Genomic DNA, 25,454 nt, shown 5'->3' on the forward strand with positions numbered 1-25,454 from the left:
CATTGTTGCTTGCTGTGGAGGACGGAGGATGCTTGGCTGCTGATGGTGATGCTAGCGCACCTGGACAGAGGGTGAGTTCCACAGAGTGGTTGAAGCAATGAAGGTTGCTTGCGAGTTCAAAGTCACACACATGTGGCCACATTGCAGTCTATGACAGGTCCTTCACCCCGGAGTGTTGCTCACGCCTGATAATTCTGTTTTTCCCTCCAGGTGAAACACAACAGCGACCAAGCAACCTCTCCGCAGGCCAGGGCAGAGACAGGTGGCTGTTCAGGATTCCCCGAGGCATGGAAAGGCCTTAGCGGGCGTCCTATGACCGCCCGAGGCCGTGAAGGCCCTGACATGTTGCAGTGACCCTGACCAGTCTCAGGATCACCCTCTGTCACCCTGGGATACTTTGCTGCTAATGTCACAGGTAGAGTCGATAAGAAGCCACGACACGGATCAGGAGCGCCCTCAGAGGAGCCCCTAAATGCATTCTGCTGCTGATCCTGCGCACTCTCGAGGCTCACTTGGGCCTCCTTGCTGACTTCTGTAGGATGCGAGGCTGTTGGATACCACAGGAGCCTCGTTGAGCTCACTTTCTCTGTGAGGGTTTGCAAAAAAACCCTGGAACAGCCAGTTAGTAATGTGACCAGCTGGTCCCAACAGTCCTGGCACCTGTGGATTGCATCATTCCAGCAGACCCTGAAATGTGCTTCTCCACCCCCTCACTGTCCAGTGTTCAACATCTGTTGCTGGTTGAATGGTTCAGGGAATGGCCCTCTGTCTACTCAAACAGAGGCTGTGGGAATGCAAATGTTTTTTTTTTCCCAACGATGTAAGATCAGTTGAACCAGTGATATCCTTATTCCATCAACAGCTCAAAATCAATGTTGATATGACAAAACCAACGTGCCTCATTCTTGGAAGGTGGGGGCCCTAGATGACACGAAGAAAGCCCTATAGCCCTTCCACTCTCATTCCTCTGTTTATCCAACATGACTCGCCAAAAACAAATGGACTTTCAAGTCACAAAATTAATTCGAATTCGCTCCGTCCGCCAAGATGTTTATTCCCAAGCTTTTCTCAAACTTCAAATGATTTAGGAAATTAGATCTCATCCGAGGTTCACCAGAAGTCAAGGCTGAAACCACCTTGGCTTTTCCAGCGGCAATTGACGATGGGCAATAAATTCTGGCCTTGCCAGCAGTGCCTACATGCCATGAATGGAGAAAATGAAAGCGAGCAGATTGACCCCAGAACTCAACCCCGTGGTATACAACGATCCACTTCCATCTACAAAAAAAAACTATATTTGCTTAGAGTGATGCAGTCATAACGGCAAAGAAGTAGGCCAGTCAGACCATCGAGTCCATGCTGGCTTCCTGTAGAGCAATCCAGTCATTCCCAGTCCCAAGCTCGATCTTTGTAGCCCTGCAAATTTATTTACCCCCAGAATTTCATCAAATTTCCTTTCAAAACATTCATCATCTCAGCTTCCACCACCTTGCGGGCAGCGACCTCCAGGTCATGAACTTTCGCTGGGCAATAACATTCTTCCTCACATCTTCCCCGCATCTCATTAACATAAAGCTAAAAGTCCGGACCCCATTGTGCTTCAACTCTCAGCTTCTTCTTTGTCTTCCCTAAACAAACCTATCATAATCTTGTACACCTCAAAAAATCACGCCTCAACCCCTTTTGCTCCAAGTGGGGAATTCCCAGATTTGTAGATAAACCTAACTTTGTAGCTGAAATCCCTCATTTTATAATGGTAGACACTGCTGCCACTGTTCGTCGGTGGTGGACGGAGTGAATGATTGTAGATGGGTCGAGCTTGTTGTCTTTTGTTGGAGCTGCACCCATCCAGGCAAGTGGAGGCTATTCCATCACACTCCTGACTTGTGCCTTGTAGATGGTGGACAGGCTTTGTGGAGTCAGTTACTCGCTGCAGGATTCCGAGCCTCTGAACTGCTCTTGTAGTTACGGTATTTATATGGCTACTCCAATTCAGTTTCTGGTCTACAGTAGCCCCTAGGATGCTGTTAATGGGGGAATCAGCGATGGTAAGGCCATTCAATGTCATGGGGCGATGGTTAGATTCTCTCTTGTTGGAGATGGTCATTGCCTGGCACTTGTGTGGCGCGAATGTTACTTGCCACTTATCAGCCCAAGCCTGGATATTGTCCTGCTGCATTTCTACACAGACTGCTTCAATATCTGAGGAGTCTCGAATTGTGCTGAACATTGTGCAATCATGAGCGAGCATCCCCACTTCTGAATCTTTGATTGAAGGAAGGTCATTGATGAAGCAGCTGAAGATGTTTGGGCCGAGGACACTTCCCTGAGGAACTCCTGCTGTGATGTCCTGGAGATGAGATGATTGACCTCCAACATTTCCAAACATCTTCCTTTGCGCTAGGTATTACTCCAGCCAGTGGAGTGTTTTTTTTTTAGAATTAGAATTAGAATTAGAACATTACAGCGCAGTACAGGCCCTTCGGCCCTCGATGTTGCGCCGATCATCTGACCTACACTATTCCATTTTCATCTATATGTCTATCCAATGACCACTGAAATGCCCTGAAAGTTGGCGAGTCTACTACTGTTGCAGGCAGGGCGTTCCACGCCCCTACTACTCTCTGCGTAAAGAAACTACCTCTGACATCTGTCCTATATCTTTCACCCCTCAACTTAAAGCTATGTCCCCTCGTGTTTGCCATCATCATCCGAGGAAAAAGACTCTCACTATCCACCCTATCAAACCCTCTGATTATCTTGTATGTCTCTATTAAGTCACCTCTCCTCCTCCTTCTCTCTAACGAAAACAACCCCAAGTCCCTCAGCCTTTCCTCGTAAGACCTTCCTTCCATACCAGGCAACATCCTAGTAAATATCCTCTGCACCCTTTCCAAAGCTTCCACATCCTTCCGATAATGTGGTGACCAGAACTGCACGCAATCCTCAAGGTGCGGCCTCACCAGAGTTTTGTGCAGCTGCATCATGACCTCGTGGCTCCGAAACTCGATCCCCCGACTAATAAAAGCTAACACACCATATGCCTTCTTAACAGCCCTATTAACCTGGGTAGCAACTTTCAGGGATTTATGTACCTGGACACCAAGATCGCTCTGCTCATCTACACTACCAAGAATCTTCCCATTAGCCCAGTACTCTACATTGCTGTTACTCCTTCCAAAGGGCGGCACAGTGGCGCAGTGGTTAGCACCGCAGCCTCACAGCTCCAGGGACCCGGGTTCGATTCCGGGTACTGCCTGTGTGGAGTTTGCAAGTTCTCCTTGTGTCTACGTGGGTTTTCTCCGGGTGCTCCGGTTTCCTCCCACAAGCCAAAAGACTTGCAGGTTGATAGGTAAATTGGCCATTATAAATTGTCACTAGTATAGGTAGGTGGTAGGGAAATATAGGGACAGGTGGGGATGTTTGGTAGGAATATGGGATTAGTGTAGGATTAGTATAAATGGATGGTTGATGGTCGGCACAGACTCGGTGGGCCGAAGGGCCTGTTTCAGTGCTGTATCTCTAATCAAAGTGAATCACCTCACACTTCTCCGCATTAAACTCCATTTGCCATCTCTCAGCCCAGCTCTGCAGCCTATCTATGTCCCTCTGTACCCTACAACACCCTTCGACACTATCCACAACTCCACCGACCTTCGTGTCATCCGCAAATTTACTAACCCACCCTTCTACACCCTCATCCAGGTCATTTATAAAAATGACAAACAGCAGCGGCCCCAAAACAGAACCTTGCGGTACACCACTAGTAACTAAACTCCAGGATGAACATTTGCCATCATTTCTCCCTGATTCACACTGACCTCAGTTTTGCGAGGGCTCCTTGATGCTTTCGTCGGTCAAATGCTGCCTTGATGTCAAGGGCAGTCACTCTCACCCCACCTCTTGAGTTCAGCTCTTTTGTGCATGTTTGAACCAATGCTGTAATGAGGTCAGGAGCTGAGTGGCCCTGGCGGAACACAAGCTGAACGTCACTGAGCAGGTTATTGTTAAGCAAGTGCTGCTTGATGGCACTGTTGATGACACCTCCATCACTTTTCTGATGATTCAGAGTAGGCTGATGGGGCGGTAATCGGCCGGGTTGGACTTGCCCTCCTTTTTGTGTGCAGGACATACCTGGCCAATTTGCAACATTGCCAGGTAGATGCCTGTGTTGTAGCTTAACTGGAACAGCTTGGCTGGTGGTGCGGCAAGTTCTGGAGGACAAGTCTTCAGTACTATTGCCGTAATATTGTCAGGGCCCATAGCTTTTACAGTATCCAGTGCCTTAAGTCGTTTCTTGAAATCACACGGAATGAATCGAATTGGCTGAAGTCTGGCATCTGTGATGCTGGGGACTTCAGGACGAGGCCTAGCTGGATCATCAACTCGGCACTTCTGGCTTATCTTTCGCACTGATGTGCTGGGCTCCCCCATCATTGAGAATGGGGATATTTGTGGAGCCACCTCTTCCAGTTAGTTGTTTAATTGTCCACCAGCATTGACGTCTGGATGTCGCAGGACCGCAGAGCTTAGATCTGATCCGTTGGTTATGGGATCGCTGAGCTCTGTCTATCACATGCCGCTTGTGCACTCAGTCCTGTTTTGCAGCTTCACCAGGTTGACACCTCATTTTGAGGTTTGCCTTGTGCTGCTGCTGGCATGTCCTCCTGCAGTATTCATTGAACCAGGGTTGGTCTCCTGGCTTGCTGGTAATGGTGGAGTTGGAGGTATGCTGGGCCATGAGGTTACAGATTGTGGTTGAGTACAATTCTGCTGCTGCTGATGGCCCACAGCGCCTCATGGATGCCCACTTTTGCCTTGCTAGATCTGTTCGCAATTTATCCCATTTAAGTAGTGTCACACAACATGAAGGAATGTCTCCTCAATGTGAAGACGGGATTTCGTTTCCATTGCAACTGTGCGGTGGTCACTCCTACCAATACTGTCGTGTACAGGTGCATCTGCGGCATGCAGATTGATGAGGACAGGGTGAAGTATATTTTCCCCTCCTGTTGATTCCCTCATCACCTGCTGAATACCCAGTCTAGCCAATATATCCTTTGGGACTCAGACAGCTCAGTCAGTAGTGGTGCTACCGAGCCACTTTTAGTGATGGACATTGAAGTCCCCACCCAGAGTAAATTATGTGCCCTTGCCATCCGCAATGCTTCCTCCAAGTGATGTTCAACATGGGGGAATAAAGACTCATCAACTGAGGGAGGGCGGTAGGTGGTAATCAGCAGTATATTTCCTTGCCCATGTTTGACCTGATGCCGCCACCTCTGCTGGGTCTGTCCTGCCGGTGGAACAGGACGTACCCAGCGATGGTGAAGGCAGTGTCTGGGACATTGTCTGTCATGATTCTGTGAGTATGACTCTGTGAGGGTGTTGCTTGACTGGTCTGTGGGACAACTGTCCCAAATTTGACACAAGTCCCCAGATGTTAGTAAGAAGGACTTTGCGGGGTCGACAGGGCTGTGTTTGCTGTTGTCGTTTCTGGTGCCTCGTTCGATGTCGGGTGGTCCGTCTGGTGTCATTCCTTTTTATTGACTTCGTAGTCGTTTGAGACAAATTAGTGGCCTGTTCGGCCATTTCAGAGGGCATGCAAGAGTCAACGATATTGCTGTGGGTCTGGAGTCGCATATAGGCCAGGTAAGGACTGCAGATTTCATCCCCTAAAGGGGATTAGTGAAGCAGATGAGTTTTATAGCAAAAAACAATGGTTTCATGGCCATCATGAGACTAGCTTTGTAATTCTAGATTTATTACCGAATTCCCATTCCACCTTCTGCTTTGGCGGGATTTAAACCATGTACTCCAGAGCAATACCCGGGGTCTGTGGGGTATAAGTCCAGTGACAACACCACTATGTCACCGCCTCCTCTTTTAACGCATTCTGGTAAATCTTCTCTGCACCCTCTCAAGAGCACTCTCATCCTTTCTAAAGTGTAGCGTACGGAAATGGGTGCATTACTCTCGTTTGGACAGAACCAAAGTTTTATAATGTTGAACCTTTGCACTCCATCCCTCTATTTATGATGACCAAGGTCACTTTTCTTTTGCTAGTTACTCTCTCAGTATGTTCTGCCACCTTGAAACATCTGTTCATATAACCCCCATTATCCCTGTCTCCCTGTATACTCTTTTAGAACTGTGCTATTAATTCTATATTGCCTTTACCCATCCCTTGTGCCAAAAAGAAGCACCTTGCATTCCTATGCATTAGAAACACTAAGGCAAGAGACGGTCATTCAGCCCGTCAAGTCATCTGTCAATTGCCAGCCCATTGTGTTAGCCTCTCCATTTCGGGGCCAAAAAGTAGATTTGCGGCCAAAAAGGGGATATGCACCAACAAATGGGATAGAGGCCTAAAATGGGATTTAAGCATGGGTGCAGGGGGATGCTGAGGTATTAAATGGATACTGTTACAAGAGGTTTGCTTTTTATTGTAAGCTTAGAATTCTGTGTGTTGGAAAAAATAAAGAAAAATGATTTTTCTCTGAACATTGAATTGTGAATCTTGGTCTGGACTGAGTGAAGTGTGCACAGACAGCAAGGCACCTGTTTCCAAACCACTCAACAAGGAAATGACAGGAAGATTTATGACTGTCATGTGAATTGACTGTTCTAAAGTTAGTTTCACTTTTGAATTGAAAAGTCACTTGCTGCTAGACATGCCGCAAAGGCAGCCCAGAATCTCGATCTCTTGAAACCAATTCCTGCAGCAAGCGTAATTACAATTTGCTCATGAAGTTAATAGAACTTTGAAGGAGTTGCAAATCAAAAGGGTGGGAGCTAAACCCTTGTTGCAGTTCCTGCCTGAGGAGAGAGGAAGCGTTGTATTTCGGTTGTGGCAGATTCCTGTTGCCTCCAGTAATGAAGAAACTTTGCATTAAGATGTGAGTCTCTGCATCAAGCTGCATCCTGTGTTTGAAGAAGTCCAGAATTGGCAGAAATCTTGCAGTTTTAAAAAAAATACTTTTGCTTTGAGTGTGAGAACTGACACCAGTTGTTGCACCCATGATGGAAGACTCTGTGTGATGCCTGCTGCAGATGAATTGCCTTGAAGGCCTGCCCATCACAGACTGTTCAATAACCTCGCCTGCATAGGCTTCGATTGGCTTATGACTTTTCGACTCTGGGACATCTTAGCGATCCAGAGATATCCTAGCAGGGGAAGAAACCCAATTATTTTTATTATTCCTATGAATCAATTGTAAAGAGAAAAAAAAAAACGTTTTACCCCATTTAATTGTTGTTAACTGGATGTGCACGTGCATGAGGGTTTGGAAGAATAAGTAGTTATAACATCTTTTCATCTATAGATTGATGTGATTCGTGTTTAAAACTGTAATACCTTAATAAATTGTTAATTTTGATGTTGTTCAAAGGCACCTGGTATGGTGTGCATTATTCTGGGCAACAAATAGAGTGTTAAATTTGGCTATACTCCGGTAGGTGAGAAAAGTTATTTTGATACGCTCTGACCTGTGGAGTAGTGGGACTGAATTAACAGTGCATAATTTCCACCTTGGTCACAACAGTACTTTGCATGTGTATTTATCAAGGTAGAGCATGCTGCACCGACAATGGTGACAAATAAGGTAATTCTGACAATTGAAGGGCTTCAAATTGACAAGGACGAGGTATTGGATAGGCTATCTGTACTTAAGTCGATAAGACATCAGGACCCGAGGAGATGCATCAAAAGCTACTGAGAAAATTGAGAATGGAAATTGCAAAGGCCCTGGCCATAGCTTTCCAGTCTTCTTTAGATTCAAAGGTGGAGCCAGAGGACTGGAGAATTTCAAATGTTTCATTCTTGTTCAAAAAAGAGTGTAAAGATAAGCCCAGCAATTACGGATCAGTGAGTTTAACTTTGATGGCGAGGAAGTGTATGGAAATGATATTGGGGCAAATTAATAGTCATTTGCACAAATGCGGGCGAATTAAGAAACACCAGCACGGATTTGTGAAGGACAAATCGTGTTTAACTAACTTGTTCGAGTATTTTGATGAGGTAGCAGAAAAGATGGATCAGGGTAATTCTGTTGATGTGGTGTGCATGGATTTCCCAAAAGCATTTGATAACGTGTCACACAATGACTTGTGAACAAAGTTATAGCTTATGGAATAAAAGGGACGACAGCAACATGGATACGACATTGGATGAGTTACAGGAAAGGGACAGGAATGGTTGATGGATTTTTTTTTCAGACGGGGGAAAGGTTAGTAGTGTTGTTCCCAAAGGATCAGTCCTCAGTATCTTGCTCTTCCTGAAATATGTTAATGGCCGAGACCTTGGTGCACAGGGCACAATTGTAAATTTGAGAAGGATACGAAGCAAAGAAACATTGTAAACAGTGAGGCCGATATTGTAGAACTTCAAAAGGACATGGACATGTTAGTGGAATGGGCCGATGAGTTGCAAATGAAATTTAATGCATAGAAATGTGAAGTGAGTCATTTGATATGAGGAATGTGGAAAGACAATATAAAATAAAGGGTGCAATTCTAAAGGGGGTGCAGGAGAAGAGGGATCTGGCCGTATAACTTTTTACATCTTTGAATGTGCCACAGCTGTTTGACAGAGCGGTTAGTCGACCTTGCAACATCCTAGACTTCATTAATAGGGGTGTAGAGTACGAAAACAGGGAAGTCATAGTAAACGTGCATATAACACTGATGCCGCCTCAACTGGAAGATTGTGTTCTGTTCTCAGCGCCACATTTTAGGAAAGATACGATGGTAATAGAAAGACAGCAGAAAATATTCACAATAACGTTTCCAGGGATGAGGAACTTCAGTTACGTGGATAGATTAGAGAAGTTGGGTCTGTTTTCATAGGAGAAAAGAAGGCTGAGAGCAAATTTGGTAGAGGTGGTCAAAATCATGAAGGTCTGAACAGAGTAGGTGGCAGAAAGACTGTACCTATTGGTTTAAGTATCGAGAGCAAGAGTGCACAGATTTCAGGTAATTGGCAAAACAAGCATTAGTGACGTCAGGAATATAAACCTGTATCATGTAGCGAGTAGTTAGAAACTGGAATGCACTACCTGCGAGTGTGGTGGAGGCATGTTCAGTCGACGCATACAAGAGGAAATTTAATTATATTCTGACAAGCAGCTCTGTTCAGGGCTAAGGAGAGAATGTGGAGTAGTGGCTCTAGGTATTTTACTCTTTCAGAAAACCAGCGCTGACAAAATGAGCCAAATGGCCTCCTTCTTTGCTGTTACAATTCACTTAATCCTTGATTCTGTGATGTCCTGCTGCAGTTGATGATATCATCCTCACTCTATGTCACACCTCCAATTTTTGTATCATCAGCTAACTTTTAAAATTTACTCCATAATCCAATATCCACGTTAGGTTTGGATATCGAAAGCAGTAGTGCCAGCACTGAACCTTGAAGAACACTGTTGTCAACCTTCCTCCAGTCTGAAACACAACCAATTACCATGGCACGCTGTTTTCTGTGCTGAAACCAAATTTAACTGCGGGTTCGCACTCATCCATCCACTAGCATTAATTTTGTTAAACAGCCTTTTATCTATAACTTTTCCAAATGCTTTCTTAAAATACATATAGGCAGCATCCATCCTTTTCCCTTCGTCACTCTGCTGTTGCATCATTAAAACAATAGTCGAATATTTTAGCCAAGCATGATCTTGCTTTAGCAAATTCGTGCTGGCACCCCTAATTAAGTCAAAGTTCACATAGTGCCTGTGACTCTTGTCCCTCAATAATGTTTCTAAAACCTACCCTGGCTGTAGTTTATAGGAATGTTATTACACCCTTTCTTGAATAAGTATGCCAAATTTGCCATTAGCCATTCCTCAGCACCTCTCACATATCGAGGGAAGATTGGAAGTTTATGGCACGCCCTTCCGTTATCTCCACCCTCACTTACATTTGCAATCCGGGACGCACGTCATCCATATCAGGCAACTTACACACTCGAAGCATGGCCAGCCTTTTCAGTACATCCTGCCTATCAATTGTCACCTCATCCATTAATTCTTACATCTTGGCCTCTACTGACATTCCCTCAACATGCTCTTCCTTAAGAAACATCTATACAAAGTACTCATTAAGAATCCTAGCGTTGTCCTGCACTTGTAAGGATATATCACCCTCCTTGTCCCTGACAGTACCAATCCCACCACTTACTATCCAATTAATGCTTCCATTCATTTTTGTTTATCATATTTGCAATAACACACGTGATTCAAAGAGCCCTGGCTTTCGTTCCCGTATTTTTGGCCTTTGTTGGAATGTACCTGTCCTGCACTTGAAGTATCTCCTCCATCACCCATTTCTTCGTTGCAGGTTTTTCTGTCAAACTTTGGTTCCATTTTACTCTGGCTCCAATCCCCTCCCGTTGAATTGAAGTTGGTTCCCTTCCAATTTAGAGGTTCTGTTTTAATTTGTTTGAGCCCATAATGTGGAATGTTACACCCAGTGCAATATTGAGGGAACACAGTACAGTCAGAAGTGTAGTATTTCAGAATAGACGTTAAACCGACATCCTGTCTGCCTTCTTAGGTTGTGTGAAACGATTCCAAGTGCGAATGGTATAAGAGAAGGGGAGTTTTGCTTGGTGTACTGGCTATATTACAGTCCCAAATACAAGTTCCCTGATAAGTTATGTCCTTGTTTCTTGTTGTCTGTGGGATCTTCTCTGCACGAATTGGCTTCTATGTTTACCTGCATTGCAATCGTCAGAATAAAATAAGAGACAGGGCCCCAAGCCTGAACATAGCGACTGGGATGTCCCAACAACAACAGCGATATTGCAATGCAAGTTATTCATTTTAATTAGGGGTAACATTGTTGGAGAAGATTCTCGAAGGGAGGTCTTGCGAGTCTATTTGGTGTGTTGGTTAATTGGATGAGACAGAGAAATAAAACGAAAAGCAATTCAATAAGGGAGGCCATCCCATGAGCCATAATTATTTCCAAAAGCTTTTATTTTCACTGCTTAAAGCAATTGGCAACCTTGATCAGGGGATATTTTACCGCATTTTTCAACTCCCCTCTGAATCTATTCTGGGTCACTGCATAAATAAAAGTGTTGGTGCAAGAACTGAAGAGCTGCAGCATGTTTGTACTTTCTTGCAAAATAAAACGTTGGTCATTGAAGTTGAAACCTGTGAAATAAAAATCTCCTATAATTCTAACGTATACAAAATGTATAACGTACGTCGCCCACAAAAGCAGAAAACTGATCGATATAGCAAACAGTAGAATTATAGATTTTCGCCGGTTCTCCAGCTCTGGGTCTCTGTGATTCTCACCAATCCTGTTATCCTGGAGTCTCATGCGACCTCTGTTAGCTGCTAAAATGTGCCTGACGGTGAGAACATTGAGCAGCAGAATCAGAAAGAAAGGGAGACACGGGGTAAAAATACGATCAAGCCAGTCATCGACTTGCCATGCAGGAGAAGTGTAGTAGCTTGATTTGATATCACAAAACCAGGCCACATTGTTGACAATATATAAAGGCTGGTATCTATAGTAAAAAGGTATGTTTTTCAAACAGCTCAGTGTACAAACACATGCAATAACTGCAGCAGCAGTTTTCTCAGTGCAATATCTTGTTTTCAGCTCCAGGCAACAAATTGCTATAAATCGATCGAACGTGAAAGCGACTGTTAACCAGACGGAACTGTCTCTGCTTGCATAAACAAGTACCGTACTGAGGCTACAGCCCAGAGTGGTGGAGAAAAAACTGTCACGGAAATAAATACCACCGATCCGGTTGAGTATAACGGCAGTGATGATGACCAGGAGATCTGTCGCTGCCATTGCCACCAGATAATGAGTGATGCACCTGGAAATCCCACATCTTCCTCGCAACAGAATCACAATCGCGACCAAGCTCACTGTGAACAAGGGAAGGGAAAAAGGACAGGGAAATGGTTACTGGAGCGAACAGCATAGACACGAAATTGCAACTTTTATATATTTTGACCAGCTCTTCTGCATAAAACTTAATCAATCACTGCCTCGAACTACCGATACACCATGGCTGTAGTGTGTACCGTCTACAAGATGCACTGCAAGAGCTCGCCAAGCCTGCTTTAACTATACCTTTGAAACTGGCTAGAAGGACAAGGGCAGCAGACAAATGGGAAACCACCACCTGCAAGTTCCCCTCCAAAACACATACCCTCCTGACTCCCGACTACACTCTCGCTGGGTCAAAGTCCTGGAAATCTGTGACATCCATGTGAGTGCACCCACACGACCTGGGCTGCAGCTGTTCAATGAAATGGCACACCAAAATTTCCCCTCGGGCAGTTAAGGATGATCATGCATGGTGGCCTTGCCAGAGATGCCCATATTCCAAGAACAGTTTAAAATAAAAGACAATAATCTCTAAGTCGAACATGAGCATTTGATCGTAATTCCTCCACATATGGATCTCCAGGCAGCATGAATGAATATGGATCTCTCAAAACGGACACTATTTACATGCAGTGGTTCTCCGCTTTTTTACCATGTTAGCTAACAGTTATTTAAACCATACTGGAATACAAATTCATCTCTAGTGGCGGCAGATAACGAGTGGTTTCGAATGGCTGCCTGGAAAACGCATTGCAGTCATTGAAATTAATTAGCAGGCACTGCAAATGATGGACGGCGGCCCCGTTATGTTCCTTTTGGATCAAGTCCCGAGATGAATTTCCACCCCACCCGTTTCCTTTCATCGTTTAGCTAACACTAACTAACTATTAGAAAAGTGCTATAATACACCTTATTCACTGTAATACCAGATAGTGCACAGCAAAGTAATTAATGTACTATTATGCAGTATAATTCGCCATGACGCAATTACATCAGGATAATTCACTTTAATAACATATAATGGACTGCAATACAATAACCCACTCGAATACAGTTAGTTCTCTATAATGCATAGCAATTCAATATAACGCATCGAAAACCGACTCATTCATGATAGTACAGTATAATAACATAAAATGCACAGTAATGCAATTATGCACGACCGAACTATATAATAGCAGGGCTATTTTAAGGCAAATATTTAAACATTTCAAATAATTGCACGATCACTTGCTTAAAATGATGCACAGAGCAGAGTCACGGGAAACTATTACGTTTGTTATCCGGTTGACTCAAATGCCATCTGAAGTGATCAAGCAAACCACTCAGTTGTCTAAAACCGCTACAGAGAAATCCACTAATCACACAACCGAACAGACAACTCGGCTTTGAGCTAGGCACAGGAAATTGTCAGACAATACCGCAAAGCTAATCTCAATAACATAGAACCATAGAACCATAGGAAGAGTACGGCACAGAAGGAGGACATTCAGCCCATCGTGTCCGCGCTTGCTGAAAATAAAAGTAGCCGTCCAAACCAATCCCATCTTCCAGCACCTGGTCCATAGCCCGGCAGGTTACAACACTTCAGGTGCATGTCCAGGCTCCTTAAAAAAAAATGAGGGTGTCTGCCTCCACCACCATTCCTGGCAAAGAATTCCAGACACCCTCTGGATCAAACATTTTCTCCCCATGTCCACTCGATTCCTTCTGCCAATCGCCTTAAATCTGTGTCCCCTGGTAACCGACCTCACCGCCAAGGGAAACAGATCCTTCCTGTTATCTCTATCTCGGCCCCTCACAATGTTGTGCTCCTCAATCAGGTCATCCCTCAGCCTCCTCAGTTCCAGGAAAAAGAATCTTCGCCTATCCAATCTTTATTCATCACTGCAACTTTCATGTCCTGGCAACATTCTTGTAAATCTCCTCTGTACTCTCTCCAAAGCAGTTATGTCTTTTCTGTAATGTGGTGACCGGAACAGTACGCAAAACTCCAGCTGCGGCCTACTCAGCGTTTTATACAGTTCCAGAATCACATCCTTGCTTTTGTACTCTATACCTCGGACAATAAAAGAAAGCAATACATATGCCTTCTTCACCACACTATCCACCTGTCCTCTCACCTTCAGGGACCTGTGGATATGCACTCTAACGGCTCTCACGTTTTGTACCCATCCCAATATCCTCCCATTCATTGTGTATTCGCTCGCTTTATTTGCCCTCCCCAAATGAAACACCTCACGTTTCATTGGTTTGAATTCCATTTGCCACATTTCTGCCCACTCAGCCAAACCATTGATATCACTCTGGAGTACATAGCTTTCCTCCTCACCATTAATTACACGACCAATTTTGTTTCATCAGCAAACTTTTCAATCATTCCTCCCACATTTAAGTCCAAATCATCAATATATACCACAGACAGGAAGGGACCCAACACTGAGCCCTTTCGAACACCCACTGGAAACAGCTTTCCATTCGCAAAAACTTCTGTCGACCACTACCCTGTGTTTCTCGCCCCTAAGCCAATTCTAGATCCAACCAGCATCTTCCCCTGTATCCCATGGTTTTCATTTTACTGACCAGTTTCCCTGTGGGATCTTTTCAAATGCCTTACTAAAATCCATGAAAGCCACATCCATTGCACAACCCTCATCAATCCTCTTTTACTTCCTCAAAAAACTCAATTCTGTTAGTAAGACATAATCTTCCCCTAACAAATCCATGCTGGTTATCCCTTATTACTCCGTGCCTTTCTAAGTGGCAGTGCATCCTATCCCTCAGATTCCCTCACATCTGGGGAGTTGTGTCAAATTTGGAGAGCTGTTCTACAGACTAGTCAACCAATATCATGACATAATCATAATCATAGCTTACAGCCGATGTACCCGTTTACTGCATCACCATCCCTGAAAATATCATCCCCCAGCGGAAGGACAGGCCCACCAGACATGGCAGACCAGTGATATGCAGTCGGCAGGAAGTAGCCCTGTGAATCCTCAACATTGACTCCGGTCCCTATGAATCTCATCAGGATGAATAAGGGCACATAAACCTCCTGCTGATTATTACATATTGCCCTCCCTCAGCTGATGAAAGAGTACTCCTCCATGTTGAACACCACTTGGAAGAAACACAGAGGGCATCAAAGGCACAGAATGGACTCTGTATGAGGGACTTCAATGTATATTCCGAAGAGTGTCTTGGTAGCATCATTACTGAAAAAGCTGGCCGCGTCCTGAAGGATATATGTGCCAGAATGGAACTGCAGCCAGCGGTGAGAGAACCAACATGAGGGGGGAAAAACTACTTCATCTTGTTCTTACCAATCTACCTGTTGCAGATTCATCTGTCCATGGCAGCATTGGCAAGAGTGACCACTGCAGAGTTTTTATGGAGACAAAATTCCGTCTTTGCACTGAGGCAATACCACTGTGTGGCAATGACACTATGCTCAATGGTATAGAATCAGAACAGAGTTAGCAGCTCAAAACTGGACATCAATTTGCGCTGTGGGCACGTGAATTGTTGTTAACTTCAATCTGTAACCTCGTGGCCCGGAAAATCTCTCACTATTATTTGTCCTTGACATCCAGACAACATTTTACCGAATGCGGCATCAGGGACCCGAGCAAAACTGGAGTCAATGGGAATCGGGTGGAGATCGGGGAGCAGCCCTCCAGTGGTTAGAGCCATGCATTGCACAAAAGAAGATTGTTGTGGTTATTGGAGGTCAATCATCTCGTCCCAGGACATCACTGCAGGAGTTCCTCAGTGTAGTGTCATGTGCCCAATCATCTTCAGCTGTTTCATCAATGACGTCCCAAACATACGGTCAGATGTGGGGATATTTTCTGATGAGTGCATACGTTCAATCCTATTTACATTCTCCTCAGACATTGAAGCAGTCTGAGCCTGAATGCAGCAAGACTTAGACAACATTTCAGGCTTGGGCTGGTAAGTGGCAATCCCCAAAGCCAGTTCACCATCAACAGACACAAGTCAGGAATTTGATGGAATGTTCTTCACTTGCCTGCATGCTTGCAGCTCCAACAACACTAAAGAAGGTCGGCACCATCCAACACAGAGCAGCCGACCTGATTGGCACCCCGTCCACCACCTTGAACATTCATTCTTTTCACCACCAACGCAAGTGGCAGTAATATACAAGATGCCCTGCAGAAAATTGCCAAGGCTTCTCTTTTTTTTATTCATTCATGGGATGTCGGCGTCGCAGGCCAGGCCAGAATTTGTTGCCCATCCTAATTACCCTTGAACTGAGTGGCTTGCTAGGGCAGTTCGAGGGCATGTAAGAGTCAACCACATTGCTGTGGATCTGGAGTCAAATATAGTCCAGACCAGGTAAGGACAGCAGATTTCCTTCCCTAAAGGACATTAGTGAACCAGATGGGTTTTTACAACAATTGGCAATGGTTTCATGGCCACCATTAGACTAGCTTTAAATTCCAGATTTTTTAGTTGAATTCAAATTTCACCTTCTGCTGTGGTGGTATTCGAACCAATACCCGCAGAGCAATACCTGGGTCTCTGGGTTACTAGTCCAGTGACAAGACCAGTACGCCACCGCCTTCCCCATGGATGGGCAATGAATGCTCCCCTTTGACATCAGCTGCCAAATCCATGAGCTCTACCACTTGGAAGGACAAGGGTAGCAGTTGCATGGTAGCTCCACAAAGGAAACGTTCCCATCCAAGCCGCACAGCAACCTGACTGGGAGATATATCGCTGTTTCTTCACTTTCACCGGGTCAGTTGCCTATAACTCCCTCCAGAATAGCATTATAACTCTACCTAAATAACACAGACTGCAGCAGTTCATGAAGGAGGCTCACCATCAACTTTTCAAGGGCAATTATGACTGGGCAATGAATACTGCCTGTACCTGCGATGCTCACATACAAGAATGAATAAAATATACATTTTCTGCAACCAATAAAAGCGCTCCCAGGCTTGAAATGATTTATTACCACTCTCTGCAACTGTAGTTAAAATCGTTCGCTCTCAAGCACAGCTGATGATTGGAGAAAATTGGGCCAATTCTGAAAGAAAGAGACAGAAGGTCTGGCGATACAGCAACAGATTAGGTAACTGCTTTGCAATGTCGTTTACACAACTAATAATGTAGATACTTACATGGAACACCAAAAGCTGCAAGAACAGGATAATAAATGGCGTAAACTGGACCAATTGCGGGTCCGTGCATTTTCTGTGAGAAACAATGTGTTTCAGACAACCGAAAGGCGTTAGCTGTGTGACACTTTCCATGGAGCCAACATTTATACTTTTGCAAGTGTCTCCAGTGAGACAATTACCTAATTGCTGGTTCCAGTCCTCTGAACAAACAGATTAGCTCATTCGTATTCACAACGCTCTTTCTTTCAATGTAATACAATAAAAGTTTCCAAACTGCGATTCAAGATGTTTAATGAGGCTTCAAGATGAAACCGGACATAGGCACTTTGAATCTCTACTATTCTGCGCCCACTCTATTGGCGTTCCTTCACCGCACCTAGTACGGAATATCCCACCTGATGAGCTCTAATAATATAATTGGATTTCATATTAAAACTCCAAGAACAGAGGTGCAGAACTGAAAGTGCTAAAAGGCTGCAACCTTGCTCTGCAGCAGTGAAGGTTATTTTATTCTTACATGGAATGCGGGTTTTGCTGGTTAGGCCAACATTAACTTTGCATTCCTAATTACCTTTGAGAAGATGGTGGTGAGCCACCTTCTTGAGCCGCTGCAGTCCATATGGGGCAGGTACAGCTACAGTGCTGTTAGCAAAGCAGTTCCGGGATTTTGACCCAGCTACAGTGAAGAAACGGCAGTATAAGCCCAAGTGAGGATGGTGTGTGGCTTGGAGGGGAACTTGCAGATGGTGGTGTACCCATGTATCTGCTGCCCTCGTCCATCTCTGTGGTAGAGGTCAATGGTTTGGAAGGTGCTGTCGAAGGAGCCTTGGTTATTTGCTGCTGTTCATCTTTTAGATGCTATTGTGCTTTGGTGATGAAGGGAGTGAATGCTGAAGGTGGTGGATGAGGTGCCAATGAAGCGGGCTAATTTTTCCTTGATGCTGTTGTTAGCGGGAATGAATCTATAAGACACACTCGACACTCAGGTCTGCTCCAATGTCAAACAGTTTATTTAGTTACGCCAGCGGGGAGCAGGTCACTGGGCTGTCCAGATGCCTCTCCACCGAACAAAGGAAAATCATCCATACTTATACATTTTTCAAACAGTTACTCAGCCCATACTTGCATCCCCTCCTCCCACCGGCACCATCCTACACCTGTGTAGGGGCCCCAACAACCCCACTGCCTTGTGGGCGTCTCGGGAGAGACCAAGGCTAAGGGAGTAAACCCTAACAGAAAATCCGGAGCGGAACCCCGTAGGCGGTCATGTGTCACCTTTGGCATGTTTCCGGCAGTTCCTGCAGCCATACTGGTGCCAAACGTCGTGTCCTGCACTCCTTTGGACCCCACCAGAAAGGCCGAGAGGGGGGTTTTGACGACTGGGCAACTCTCAACCTCCATAAATTTGCCCAGGCATGCGCCATGGAGAGGTCACTCCATAGTTGCCTCACAGCGACTAAAACAACACGGAAGGCAGCAGTTACGGGTTATAAGTCCAGATAAATTGGCGTAGAAACTGGGCGCCACGGGTTGCCTTTGTCGGTGGGAGAGGTCATTGCACCTCACTGGACAGCTACCGCCCGCCTCAAACCGGGCAGCCCCCGGTCAATAAGGTTCTGTCCCGCCACAGTCTGCCTGCTTCAATGGGTGCTTGGAGCTTAGGGTCATTGCCCGAAAGGTGGACTGATACACCGCACCAAACAACATGAAAAAAGGAAAGAAGGTACCAGCCCTTCGCTTTGCAAGCTGGAACGTCAGAACTATGTGTCCTGGCCTGTCGGAAGACCTTACACAAATCAACGATTCTCGGAAGACCGCCATCATTAACAACGAGCTCAGTAGATTCAATGTGGACATTGCAGCACTTCAGGAGACTCGCCTCCCCGCGAGTGGCTCTCTAGCAGAGCAAGACTACACCTTCTTCTGGCAGGGCAGGGATCCTGAAGAACCAAGACAGCATGGAGTGGGCTTCGCCATCAGAAACTCCTTGCTCAGCATGATAGAGCCTCCCTCAAATGGCTCGGAACGCATACTGTCCATCCGACTGCTCACCACCTCTGGTCCAGTACACCTACTCAGCATCTATGCTCCAACACTCTGCTCCGCACCTGAAGCTAAAGACCAGTTCTATGAACAACTCCATAACATCATTAGCAGCATCCCCAACACCGAACACCTATTCCTGCTGGGGGACTTTAATGCCAGGGTTGGGGCCGACCATGACTCATGGCCCTCCTGCCTTGGGCGCTATGGCGTTGGAAGGATGAATGAGAACGGGCAGAGACTGCTTGAGTTGTGTACCTATCATAACCTCTGCATCACCAACTCGTTCTTTCACACTAAACCCTGTCACCAGGTTTCATGGAGGCACCCAAGATCACGTCGTTGGCACCAGCTAGACCTCATTGTCACAAGGCGAGCCGCCTTAAACAGTGTTCAAATCACACGCAGCTTCCACAGTGCGGACTGCGACACCGACCACTCCCTGGTGTGCAGCAAGGTTAGACTCAGACCAAAGAAGTTGCATCATTCCAAGCAGAAGGGCCACCCGCGCATCAACACGAGCAGAATTTCTCACCCACAGCTGTTACAAAAATTTCTAAATTCACTTGTAACAGCCCTTCAAATTACTCCCACAGGGGATGCTGAGACCAAGTGGGCCCACATCAGAGACGCCATCTATGAGTCAACTTTGACCACCTACGGCAAAAGTGCGAAGAGAAATGCAGACTGGTTTCAATCTCATAATGAAGAGCTGGAACCTGTCATAGATGCTAAGCGCATTGCACTTTTGAACTACAAGAAAGCCCCCAGCGATTTAACATCCGCAGCACTTAAAGCAGCCAGAAGTACTGCACAAAGAACAGCTAGGCGTTGCGCAAACGACTACTGGCAACACCTATGCAGTCATATTCAGCTGGCCTCAGACACCGGAAACATCAGAGGAATGTATGATGGCATGAAGAGAGCTCTTGGGCCAACCATCAAGAAGATCACCCCCCTCAAATCTAAATCGGGGGACATAATCACTGACCAACGCAAACAGATGGACCGCTGGGTTGAGCACTACCTAGAACTGTACTCCAGGGAGAATGCTGTCACTGAGACTGCCCTCAATGCAGCCCAGCCTCTACCAGTCATGGATGAGCTGTACATACAGCCAACCAAATCGGAACTCAGTGATGTCATTGATTCCCTAGCCAGCGGAAAAGCCCCTGGGAAGGACAGCATTACCCCTGAAATAATCAAGACTGCCAAGCCTGCTATACTCTCAGCACTACATGAACTGCTATGCCTGTGCTGGGACGAGGGAGCAGTACCCCAGGACATGCGCGATGCCAACATCATCACCCTCTATAAAAACAAAGGTGACCGCGGTGACTGCAACAACTACCGTGGAATCTCCCTGCTCAGCATAGTGGGGAAAGTCTTTGCTCGAGTCGCTCTGAACAGGCTCCAGAAGCTGGCCGAGCGCGTCTACCCTGAGGCACAGTGTGGCTTTCGTGCAGAGAGATCGACTATTGACATGCTGTTCTCCCTTCGTCAGATACAGGAGAAATGCCGTGAACAACAGATGCCCCTCTACATTGCTTTCATTGATCTCACCAAAGCCTTTGACCTCGTCAGCAGACGTGGTCTCTTCAGACTACTAGAAAAGATCGGATGTCCACCAAAGCTACTAAGTATCATCACCTCATTCCATGACAATATGAAAGGCACAATTCAACATGGTGGCTCCTCATCAGAGCCCTTTCCTATCCTGAGTGGTGTGAAACAGGGCTGTGTTCTCGCACCCACACTTTTTGGGATTTTCTTCTCCCTGCTGCTTTCACATGCGTTCAAATCCTCTGAAGAAGGAATTTTCCTCCACACAAGATCAGGGGGCAGGTTGTTCAACCTTGCCCGTCTAAGAGCGAAGTCCAAAGTACGGAAAGTCCTCATCAGAGAACTCCTCTTTGCTGACGATGCTGCTTTAACATCTCACACTGAAGAATGCCTGCAGAGTCTCATCGACAGGTTTGCGTCTGCCTGCAATGAATTTGGCCTAACCATCAGCCTCAAGAAAACGAACATCATGGGGCAGGATGTCAGAAATGCTCCATCCATCAATATTGGCGACCACGCTCTGGAAGTGGTTCAAGAGTTCACCTACCTAGGCTCAACTATCACCAGTAACCTGTCTCTAGATGCAGAAATCAACAAGCGCATGGGTAAGGCTTCCACTGCTATGTCCAGACTGGCCAAGAGAGTGTGGGAAAATGGCGCACTGACACGGAACACAAAAGTCCGAGTGTATCAGGCCTGTGTCCTCAGTACCTTGCTCTACGGCAGCGAGGCCTGGACAACGTATGCCAGCCAAGAGCGACGTCTCAATTCATTCCATCTTCGCTGCCTTCGGAGAATACTTGGCATCAGGTGGCAGGACTATATCTCCAACACAGAAGTCCTTGAAGCGGCCAACACCCCCAGCTTATACACACTACTGAGTCAGCGGCGCTTGAGATGGCTTGGCCATGTGAGCCGCATGGAAGATGGCAGGATCCCCAAAGACACATTGTACAGCTAGCTCGCCACTGGTATCAGACCCACCGGCCGTCCATGTCTCCGTTATAAAGACGTCTGCAAACGCGACATGAAATCGTGTGACATTGATCACAAGTCGTGGGAGTCAGTTGCCAGCATTCGCCAGAGCTGGCGGGCAGCCATAAAGACAGGGCTAAATTGTGGCGAGTCGAAGAGACTTAGTAGTTGGCAGGAAAAAAGACAGAGGTGCAAGGGGAGAGCCAACTGTGCAACAGCCCCAACAAACAAATTTCTCTGCAGCACCTGTGGAAGAGCCTGTCACTCCAGAATTGGCCTTTATAGCCACTCCAGGCGCTGCTTCACAAACCACTGACCACCTCCAGGCGCGTATCCATTGTCTCTCGAGATAAGGAGGCCCAAAAGAAAAAAAGAACTCAGCCCATACTCGCTGGACATGATCCAATCATAACGGTTATTGATTACATACATTACACATATTACAGATTAGATTACTCAGTAGGCATCATGTGGCTACGTGATCAGCTCATGCAAGCCCCCTGATCATCTTGTGATGTTTCCCAGACCCCCTTATCAACTATCCTTGAGTCTTCACAATGAATCCTTCTACCTTTATCAAGCTTGCATTCCTGATTGCTTCGTGCAGTCTGCAGTTACACAAAGCTGCTGTCTTATGCATTGATATGAGGGGCCCTGCTTGGTCAGGCTAACTGTCTGTGTCTCACGGTGCCATTCTCAGGGATATGACTTAGCTAATCTTGTTCCCACAATGCCTTGGGTAAATACTCCATTTTGTAACAATATGTGGCTATACTTTCAACTTGTAAATGAGTATACACACAAACACACACACACATATATATATATATATATATATATATATATATAGATATAGATATTCACGAGGATTATATGAATCTACTTACTCAAATAACATTTAAACAGTATGATATTTACTGCAGGTGCCTCTGCGCTTGGGAATACCATACAACAATCCCCCCTTTCGGTAGGGAGACTATCCCCAGTCCCCTTAACCGACACCATTTATTGTTTGTTTTTAACTCTTTAAACTCGCCCGGTATTCCCTGCCTCGGATGTGCTGGCCAGTCACGTGAGTTCAGGAATTCCTGTCGTATTATATCAAATTAATGTGATCCACCTGACTTAGCCCTTCAGATAGACAAATTATCTCCCTTGCCTTTGCTTTGGTTTTCATCCTCCTTCGCCGTACATAGCTCCTGCATGAACGGCAAGCTAGTATGCCCCATGCTATGGCCAGTATTAACTGTATTCCAACCAGCACATGAGAAATTATCCTAATCCAAGGGTGGATATTCAAATTCATCCCCCAATCCCAAATTTTCTCCCACCAACACTGTTCCTGCAATTCTGTGTCTGTATCTTCCTCTGGCCTTTTGATTGTTGTCTGCAGTTGGTGGTAGATTTTTCTGGATTGGCCCACCCTGAGCCTTAATTCCCTCTGTACCTCAGCTATGTGTGAGATGGGGGCTGCCTCTGGTTCCTTGTAATCCTGTCGGTGGTCATGGAGATAATCGGTGACGTTAATGGTCTTGGTATCTCTGCGTCGAACCTGGATCATTCGGGCTTGCCCTATCGTGACTGGTCGTAAAGGCGTAAAGCAAAAATTAGAAAATGGGATGGGGCATTGTTGATTATTGTAACGATAGGAACTTTCTGTCGTGGAAACGCAATATTTCCCTTTCCCTCCTTAGCCTGTCCTTGCAAAATGCTTTGGGGCAGGCGTGACGTCTACGGCACAACCATCTGTTCGATTAAACACACATTCATCCAATTTTCCCTGTCCCACTGGGTGGGGACATACTGTCATACCTCCCCTCTGCTTACATCCCGTAAGTGAAATTCCATACAGCGTGTTATTTCGAAGTATGGCAGAGGCTTCAGTTAAATAGTATTGGAGGGAGGTGTTATCAAGTACAACCCAATATTTTCTACTTGGTAGTGGGGGAATGGCCCAGAGTCCTGTGTGACTATCGGGATCATCAGGACCATTCCCACTCTGGTGGATTTATCCAACTCAAAGTCTGGGATCACTGGGTACACTCTGGTGAGTCCCTTTCGCGTACAGTTGTCCAGTGTCCCCTTCCTCTTGGCCAGCTGAGCCAAATGTAGGCTGTCTATCCAATTGGGCTCCTCCCCGCTTTGGATCTGATCGAGATTGTGTCGTATTTGTCCGACTATCCATAAGCCATAAGCGTGGCAGAGTTGCCCCTGTCTTAATTTTCCGACATCTTCCCGTTCTCTATCTATGAGGTGGTTGACAGTTCTGGCATGTGCCTCTAATATCGTTATTCCATCTAATTGTATCTCCATGCCCTCTTCTCCCAGATTGGTCTGATCCTTCTGATTTTTCTCTGCTCTCTTTAAGAGTCCCTTCATTACTCCTTTAAGATGTTCTATCTTTTCACTCAGACCCTGTATATCTAATGAGTTTACTATGGAGGCACCGGTATTGAATCCGGAAACAAGGTCATTAACTATCCCTCTCTTTGTCCTAAAAAGTTGATTCTGACCTCGAAATCTGACGGCCTGCTGCATTACAACCTTACTTAATACACTATACATATTTTTTGCCTGTTCCGTACAATATCCTGGCATTTGCATCCCTGAGATGTTGACCAGGACAGGCACAATCTCATGTTTAACATTATCATATAACATCTCTCCTTCATTAAAAAGCACAATTACGTTTTTAGGCCCTTCGATAATTAAGGGGCATGGTAATTCCTCGGGTTGTGTGGTGATTATTACGGGGGGGGGTGGCATTAAAGGGGGAGGAAAACACACGTATAGTGGTAGCAGTGACCCTACTTCCCCATATAACCCACATACTCCCTCTCCTTTTTTGTACGTGATTACGGGCTGAAGTTTCGCATACTACTCGGTGGTAAGTCCGCTCACTCTCCCGAGTAAGCACTTCTCAGTTTTTCTCAAATCTCCCCACCAATGCATCACCTCTCAGTTTTTCCCCGTCGGATGCAGCGGGCCCATGCTGATCTGATGGTTAACCCGGCTGAACACTGTACACATATTTCATCCCTTCCCGAGTGAGCACGTAGCCATGCAGCAAAATAGTTCTCGTCACCCGGGTCCATTGTCGCTGGGATACACACACCATCAGCAAAATTGTACAAAGCCCCAAAGTTCATATAGTCCATATTAATACTCCTTTCATTAATCCGTGTGCATCCATTACCGGGTCTTTGTTCTTCCTCTCCGGATATTAGCATCAGGCCACTGCAGTCCGGTTCTTTTCCCACATGCCACTCGTGGTTATATCTGTAATTTAAACACACTGCCCTGGTGGTCACCAGGTGTTAGTACATTTTGTGAGTATCCCCCGATGAGGGTCACATGTCTAGCTGTGCGGACTGAACATTTCCTGGGGAATCCAGGAGTTAATTTATATTCTTATCATCTCTACTCTTTCGAAATTATCTATATGGTCCCATCACGCTCGCGCTTCGTTCCCCACAATCCTTGCCCAGTTAGTAGCCCATCTAACAATAATCCAAATGCCTATCAACACTACCATTATTCCCAGCCCCCCGCGTAGTCCATTCTCAAGTGTATTCTTCCATTCCCGGTATCTCTTTGCGTACCAGGTGGTGTTTATTTCGGAGTCTATCATTTGCTGTTGTCTTTATATATCTTCAGTTGGGACCTATGTTTCCATCGGCCCTTCCCTTTACCATTACTTTGTCTCCCACAACAGGCACCTTTGTCTGTTCCTCTTTCATGTCTGTGTCTATAGAATGTCTTGCCTCAGCTCATGCAGTTGTCTGCACAGCTCCTTCACAAATCTTTGAACCCTTTCTCTCGTGGGTTCTACTTCCTCACTACCTGCTACGACATACCTTGACAGTCTCA

At 45.8% G+C, this 25,454-nt stretch overlaps 1 protein-coding gene across 1 annotated transcript; it reads right to left on the reverse strand.

Moving 5' to 3' along the window:
• Positions 1-10,974: 10,974 nt before the first annotated feature.
• LOC137360900 (probable G-protein coupled receptor 139) lies at positions 10,975-17,073 on the reverse strand. The gene is made up of 2 exons (XM_068026031.1): positions 17,000-17,073; positions 10,975-11,881 (listed from the first exon to the last, which is right to left on the reverse strand). The coding sequence occupies exons 1-2, from the start codon at positions 17,071-17,073 to the stop codon at positions 10,975-10,977; spliced, it is 981 nt and encodes a 326-aa protein (XP_067882132.1).
• Between the last annotated feature and the right edge of the window lie 8,381 nt (positions 17,074-25,454).

The sequence above is a fragment of the Heterodontus francisci genome, unplaced genomic scaffold (assembly GCF_036365525.1).
Source record: "Heterodontus francisci isolate sHetFra1 unplaced genomic scaffold, sHetFra1.hap1 HAP1_SCAFFOLD_397, whole genome shotgun sequence".
NCBI classification, from domain to species: domain Eukaryota; kingdom Metazoa; phylum Chordata; class Chondrichthyes; order Heterodontiformes; family Heterodontidae; genus Heterodontus; species Heterodontus francisci.

What these genes read in the sequence shown, in the direction of transcription:
- LOC137360900 (XM_068026031.1), bottom strand. Translation starts at nt 17,073, where the DNA reads ATGCACGGACCCGCAATTGGTCCAGTTTACGCCATTTATTATCCTGTT. An exon ending in GCTTTTGGTGTTCCATGTAA is followed by an intron (nt 11,882 to 16,999) that starts GTATCTACATTA and finishes GTTCACAGTGAG; the next exon opens with CTTGGTCGCGATTGTGATTC.